The following is an 8019-nucleotide window of genomic DNA, read 5'->3' as shown; positions in this document are numbered from 1 at the left end:
GATAGTGATCTATTAGCCTTTCAATTGATCAGATCAATCTTATCCGAATTCTAATACCGACAAAGGCTTCTTTTTTTTTATACTTTCAATTGAATACTAGGAGAGCTAGTATGCTTGGATGAGGGATGGATCTATCAATTACCTTGATTTGTTTATCTCACTCCAACTAACCATTGATTTTAGACTCTTCTAAAAATTGATTATTCATTAAAAAAAAAAAAGGTAAATATTTTCCTTTTTATGTGCCCATTGAGAAAGAAGAGGTGGATGTGATAATGTGTTAGTAGTAGTAGCTCTAGAGGTGGATAACCCATTGGTTGGAAAGCTAGAGAAAGGGATCAATGTCATAATTGTCATATCCTACAAGAAGTATTCTATGCTGAACCACCCTTTGTATCAAGAGCTATGAAAGTGATGTCTACTTCTTTAGTGTCTCTGATCGACCAACCAAGGCTAAAATATTGGATGAGCTACGGTTTTTCTTAAGAAGGTCTGACCACCACAAAATCCTTCAAGTGAGAGAGGCAATGAGAGGACTTTTCAATAACTTTGACTCATAAGAGCATCTCCTCGAATTGAATAGGGCAGGTCACTTGTTCGCTTAGGTAGAATATCTAGTACTAATGAAAAAAAGATTGACTTCTGTCTCAAATACGAAATCCAATATTGATTTCTCTCTAAGACTATGATTATTTTCACAAACAATGTCTCAAAGATGCTTTTTCTCTAAAATAATCCAATTACGAATCAATGATTCTCAATAGATTATCTAAAAGGCAAAAACGATAGATAGATAAACTAACAGAGATAGGAAGGAAGATTGAAAGACTGACTAAGGAGTTAGTTATTAGCTAATTCCCCACTATAACTATCCTCTAGCAGCAATCCACAAATACTTGACACCCAAGGACAACTAGAAAAGTGCAACGGGGAGTTCTCTATTATAGATATTAAAATTAGCTTAGCTATGATGAATTGCTGTGAGACTCTTAGCTTCGAAAGGGAGGAGAAAGGGAAGGAGAGGAATGAGCTAATATTCGACTATTTGGAAAGCCGGGGAGTGAGATCAGTAGACAGATAGTCCAGCAAGGGTAGAAAGGCTTAGCTAGTTTAGCATTAATCTTAGATAGGGAAGGGAAATAAAGGAATATAGTACTAAACTATTTTCCATAGGTAGCAATCAATATTTATTGAAGTTGAAAATGTTTTTGAAGGTTAACATATATCATTTTTTTGGCACCTAATAATTATTTTCCAACTCTCAATTCAAGCAAAAGTAACAACAATTATATTTTTTATGGTCTTAATTTTCTTCGTTCATAATGAATAGATATGAGCTACTAAGAAAGAGAGAGAGAGATCCCATCTTTAAAAATAAGGCAAGTCGGTATAGTATAGGAGAGCAAAACGAAGTAGGCCTCATAGTTTCCAATCCTCTTCGAAGACACTTTAGCCATTGAAGCACTTCACATAGAAGAAAAGCTAGCTGATGACGATCATGAATTCTCTATGATATCGAAATTTTTTAAAGTTGAAGCAAAACAAAGTGTAGTTTTCTTTCTGATTTCAAAGTCCTTGAGTCTTTCATATTTCCATCCTAGGTTTGTTGTTTCTTTGACTCTTTGTCTAGTTCATATTTACATCCTAGGTTTATTATTTCTAGAAAAGAGATTGTTCAATAGAATGGAGGATGTTTTGTGACTTTCTAATTAATCCTATTGACTCAAAATGTACATAACCTGAATTCATTGAGCTATCAAATTTTTTTTCTTTTGACTTCGTGTCATTTGATCTCGAGAAACTAAATTATTATCCATCTTGATTTTTTATTTTTTATAATAAATATAATATTTTCTATAAGAAAAATAATCTCTGAGATTTGAAAATAACATACTTAATTTTATAAATATAATAAAAAATATAGCCTGTCTTAATTTCAAAGTCCTCGAGTCTTACTCCTTTTCTAGAAAAGAGATTCTTCAATAGAATCGAGGATGTTTTATGATTTTTAATTAATCATATTGACTCAAAATGTATGAATTCTTTGAGCTATCAATTTTTTTTTTTTGCTTTCGACTTCGTGTCATTTGATCTCGAGAAACTAAATTATTATCCATCTTGATTTTTTATTTTTTATAATAAATATAATATTTTCTATAAGAAAAGTATTCTCTGAGATTTGAAAATAACATACTTAACTTTATAAATATAATAAAAAAATATAGCCTGTCCTATAAGTATCTCTCGTCTTCGAGATCCATAAATATAATGATATTGATGGCAGATTTTTATGAGACATTAAGATGGATTAGAGTCTCAATATCTTTCCTAATATATTTAATCAAACACCAAATTAGATGGTGTGGTGTGTATATAACTAACTTTGTAAAATAATAATGGACTCGAGAGGGATATATCTAACTTTGTCAAATAACTTCTCTCTACTAAATTAAAATTTATAGGGACGAATGTCACAATAATCGACTTGAGAGGGACATATGAGCAATATTGGCATAATAATCTAACAGCAATGGCTTTACTCGCAATATAATTGCGAACGCCGTTTCATTCCCTCTCCTTTCTCAGATCTTGGTATTCCCCTTTCTTCCTTGTCTCGAGGGATAGACACGAGGGGGGGGGGGGAGAGAGAGTGGAGAGAAGAGGAGATGTTCAAGTTCTTGAAGGGAGTGGTGGGCGGATCTGGGACGGGACCTAAGGATCTGCCCTACAACATCGGCGAGCCGTACCTGTCCGCCTGGGGCTCCTGGACTCACCAACGCGGCACCTCCAAGGTTAAGATCCCTTCTTGATCTGTGCTCTCATGAATTTTTCTTGTCTTGGTTCTTGGAACACTCGGAATCTTCAGCTGTTCTTGTGCGTTTCTTGGTGCGTTGTGGTTACCAAGAAGTTCTTCTTCCGCTTGGAATCGTGAATAGTCGGATTGTTATCGGGGTCGGATGGATCAGACCCAAAGTGTTAAAATAGTTCTTCTATTCGTTATTTGGACTAGAAACTTGAATTCAGTTTAGTTATGCATTGTTCTTTTAGGCTTATTGTTCTGGATGGATGCTATCATGAATGAAATGGCGATCGCTTGTTGAAAGAAATCGATGGGAAGTTCTTTTCAAGATCGTGCTTTCATTTCAAAGATTTGCATCTAAACCTGAATTTCCAGCCTCTTCTTTTCAAGAAGGGGTTAATTAAGCTCTGAGTCTATCTATGTGTAGCAAAACCTCATACCGTGGCATGCACATAAGAACAAGATATCAAAATTTATCAGATTTGCTAGGATCACATTGAATTTAGTCATCATAAATAGAATAATGATTGATTGTTGTTTGAAAGAAATGGACAGAGAGTTTTCGTCAATGTTGTGCTTCATTTAGAAGATTTGCATCTGAACCTAAATTGCCAGTATCATCTTTTCAAGAAGGGGTTAATCGAGCACTGTAGACTTTGTGTAGCAAAACCTCATACCATGGTGTGCACATAAGAACAAGATACCAAAGTTTGTCAGGTTTGTTATGGATCACATTGGGTTTAGCCATCATGAATAAAATAATGATTGATTGTTGTTTGAAGAAAATGGATGGGAAGTTTTTCTCAAGGTTGTGCTTTCATTTAAAAGATTTGCATGTAAACCTAAATTTCCAGCCTCTTAGTCTCACGAAGGGGTTAATTAAGCACTTCGTCTATGTGTCATGAAGTATCTAATATCTATCGTGGCATGCACATAAGAACAATAAAACGATTCCTTTAGATTTGTTATGGATCACATTGGATTTATCCATTATGGGTAAAATAATGATTGATTGTTGTTTGAAGGAAATGGATGGGAAGTCTTCCTCAAGCTTGTGCTTCATTTAAAAAAAAGTTGCATCTAAACCTGAATTGCTAGCCTCATCTTCTCAAGAAGGAATTATTTAAGCACTCTAGACTGTATAGCAAAACCTGATACTGTGGAATGCACATAAGAACAAAATATCAAATTTTGTCAGGTTTGTTATGGATCACATCGGATTTAGCCATCATGAATAGAATGATTATTGACTGATGTCTGAAGGGAATGGATTTTAAGGTTATCTCAATGTTGTGCTTTCATATAAAAGATTTGCATCTAAACCTAAATTGCTAGCCTCATCTTTAACAAGGGGTTAATCAAGCATTGTTGACCATGTGTAGCAAAACCTGGTACCTTGGCATGCACATAAGAATAAGATGCCAAATTTTGTCAGGCTTGTTATGGATCACATTTGATTTAGCCATCGTTAATAGAATATTAATTGATTGTTGTTTGAAGGAAATGGATGGGAAGTTTTTCTCAAGGTTGTGCTTCGTTTTGAAGATTTGCATTAAAACCTAAATTAAGCACCATAGTCTATGTTTTAACAGATGAATTGTTTTGACAACACTTAAACAAATAGAATTAAGGAAAAAAATCTTGAGACGTATTGGATGGAAAATAAATAGAAAATATGAAAAGTATATAGAAGGAAAAGATGTAACACGGCATGCAACTTGTAGAAAAACTTTATTCTTAATAGTTTTGTAGGCGGGATATGATGGACCAAATATATTTGGCCAGGAGCAATAATAGAGGATATTGCAAATTTAGCTCTGTTATATCTGATTTTTGTAATTTGACAAGATATAAAATAAAATTTTATTCTTTGAAGCTCTTTAATCTAAATGTCATGAAGAAAACAAAAACAAGCATTCTTTGCTATTTATTTGTTTAAGTTCTTAGAAGATGGTAACAGATGTTTCTGGTTTTATACATCAAATCAGAATCTTAATTCAATGGTCCTTATTTTCTTAAGGTTAGAGCTTCATTTTCAACCTTGTAGTAACATTTTAGTTATTCTTGGAGATGAGATTTGTGCCAGACTATTTAGTTCGTAAGATTCTGTAACAAAATACATATGGTTTATGTGAACCTGAGCCATGTAAACTAATATTTCATTAGACATGATACATTTCCAATCAATATCCAGCCCTACCTGGTAGCCCTCCTGATTCAATAACAATTGAGCCCCACTTGATGTCACTCTGAGGTTCACTCCTAATTGGAAGAGGATAGGAAACATGTAGCTTCATATTTGGGTAGTGTTTATCTATATCCAGATTGAGTCAATGGGAAACATGATATGACTATGTTTGGGAAAAGATCAAAGAGGGCCGAACCTACTTTTAATAGGATCAGCCTTCTTTAGTATGATGTCCTAAATCTTACAAGAATTAGGAACCTATTAATATTTTCAATGTTGGAGGGTCTCTAGAGTCGTATGTAAAGTAAAATTAGTGTTCGCAAACTCTGATATGGGTTTATTATAGGAAAATTAAGTTATTTTCCTATATAAAATTATATCAGGGGAGATATAGAGTGCTGTAATAAGATTTTTCAGGGATACATGGCTAATTTTTCATCTCTTGTATGATGGTAAGCCTTGTTAGTCTGACTTGTGTATGAATAGGAGAGGAAAAGGATGAACTCATAAAAATGGTTATTGTAACCCATAAAGCTTTCAATCAAATTAGAACCCATGTTATTACTAACACTCTCTACTATTCCCCTTTGTCTTCTTCTCTTTTTTACTTTTTTCTTTTGTCTCCTTATTTTTCTTATAATCTCTTTCTTGGAGGACTTTATTTTATTTTTTAAAGAAGGTTCTTGATAGAAGGGTAAAACATTTTGGCTCTTGATAGATTAGCTTTGATGATGTATTCTTGTTTCTTTTTGAAGTTTGTGGACCATTGTAAGTCGGCATCTCTTTGCTTCGTTGAGCACGGTAATCTAGTCTAGGTATTTTGAAAAATCTGTAATCTAGTTAAGGTTAAGAAGTAGGAAATCTACCATCAGGTTTTATTATTATATTGAAGTGCGCTAGTATGTCATCGGTGAATTGTGTGTTTATTTTCAATTCATTGGAAATTATATTTGCTTGTTATAACCTTAAAGATTGTGCTGTATAATTTTGTTATTTTTCAACCTATTCCTAGTTTTGTTTCTTTCTTATACATCTATTATTTTATGTGTTTCCAGGAAGATGGATCGTCTGTATCAATTTTTTCTCTTTCAGGAAGTAGCAGTCAAGATGGTCACTTGGCGGCTGGTCGCAACGGTGTTAAGCGCTTGCGCACAGTAAATTATTCTACTTTTACTTGTAGATTTCAGTCTCCCACTCATTTGGCTTTGGATCGGATGATGCCATTACAATGTCTTCTTTTGTTATTCTCTACTCGGAGGGGATGATGCATGTCCTTTCCTGTAGTTTATGCTTCTCCCCTCTATTTAATATTCCTCCTTTTTTGTTTTATCTTTTCTTGCTTATGTTGCTATCCTTTGTTACCTAGATTATATGTTTTCGTAAGTATTTGCATACTTTAGTTAATTGGAGCAGACAGTCTATGTCCCAATCATTTGCTTTTATCTATTGACTCACACGATAGGGCAGACATATCTGAATAACCCAATTGGATTTCATAAATATTGAAGTTACATATTATTGGTGTGTGCATGAATTAGCGTTGTTCTAATACAGAACATGTTCAAATAAATATGTTGATATCATTAGTAGAATATCTAGTTCCATATTTTTCTGGTTTTTCTGATTGGCAACTATAGCAAAATTATTTTAGTGACATATATGGAAACCTTTGTCCCAAGGTATGCAATTTCGAATAATATCGTCCGGTACGGGCGATACGTATCAATTCGTCAGCTGACCGGTACACGGACCGCCCGTTACCGGATGGAACGATATATATAAAAAAAAAAAATAATATATATATATATATTAATATATATTAATATATATAAATATTTATATATAAATATTTTTATAAAAGACGACGTCCCTCACCTTTTTCGACAACGTCGTCTTTTTCGACGAATATATATATATATGTATATATATATATATATAAACGAGGCGACGTCGCGTCACCTCAGCGACGTCACCCCGTGTGGGAGAAGGAAAAGGCGACGTCGCTGAGGCGATGTGACGTCGCCTTTTATAAAAAATATATATATAATTGGTGTGTGCATGAATTAGCGTTGTTCTAATACAGAACATGTTGAAATAAATATGTTGATATCATTAGTAGAATATCTAGTTCCATATTTTTCTGGTTTTTCTGATTGGCAATTATAGCAAAATTATTTTAGTGACATATATGGAAACCTTTGTCCCAAGGTATGCAATTTCGAATAATATCGTCCGGTACGGGGCGATACGTATCAATCCGTCAGCTGACCGGTACACGGACCGCCCGTTACCGGACGGAACGATATATATATATATATATATATTAATATATATAAATATTTATATATAAATATTTTTATAAAAGACGACGTCCCTCACCTTTTTCGATAACGTCGTCTCTTTCGACGAATATATATATATATATATATATATATATATATATATATATATATATATATATATAAACGAGGCGACGTCACGTCACCTCAGCGACGTCACCCCGTGTGGGAGAAGGAAAAGGCGACGTCGCTGAGGCGATGTGACGTCGCCTTTTATAAAAAATATATATATAATCTTTTTATATATAAATATATATTTATTAAATTTATATATATATAAAAACCAGGCTACGTCGCCCCGCCTAGGAGAAGAGAGAGGCAACATCACCGAATTATATATATATATATATATATATATATATATATATATATATATACTGAGCGGTATACCGAACGGTATACTGCTCGGTATACAGTATCGTATCGTACCAAGCGAACGTCGAAACTTCGGTACGGTATGAAATTGCAAACCTTGCTTTGTCTACAATGCAGAATATTTGTTGGTATATTGTTGACTTCATATTTGTTATTTGAGCATTAATTATTTCTGGTTGACATAAAATGATGGTTATCTTCTGTCATCTTAATTTCTTGTAAACTTGTCTACTTGTTTGCATTGATATTATTAAAAAATGTCTAGTGCATTAGGCTCCTGCCAATTTGGGGTTTAGTGATGACCAATGTATGCAGTC

The 8019-nt window shown here is 33.6% G+C and overlaps 1 protein-coding gene across 4 annotated transcripts in view; it reads left to right on the top strand.

The window, feature by feature from the left end:
- Positions 1-2595: 2595 nt before the first annotated feature.
- Positions 2596-8019, top strand: part of LOC103973950 (uncharacterized) — a 28177-nt gene continuing 22753 nt past the window's right edge. For 2 of the 4 annotated variants that reach the window (XM_018821657.2, XM_009388654.3), the window contains exons 1-2: positions 2596-2792; positions 6044-6142. In XM_018821657.2, coding sequence (XP_018677202.2) covers positions 2667-2792; positions 6044-6142 — 225 coding nt within the window. In that variant the 5' untranslated portion in view covers positions 2596-2666. The remainder of the gene's footprint in view (positions 2793-6043; positions 6143-8019) is intronic. The other 2 variants (XM_009388655.3, XM_018821658.2) reach the window with 1 other exon arrangement.

Source organism: Musa acuminata, chromosome BXJ2-9 (genome assembly GCF_036884655.1).
Source record: "Musa acuminata AAA Group cultivar baxijiao chromosome BXJ2-9, Cavendish_Baxijiao_AAA, whole genome shotgun sequence".
Classification (NCBI taxonomy): domain Eukaryota; kingdom Viridiplantae; phylum Streptophyta; class Magnoliopsida; order Zingiberales; family Musaceae; genus Musa; species Musa acuminata.
Note: the sequence above shows the minus strand (reverse complement) of the source record. Positions and strands in the feature narration are given on the sequence as shown.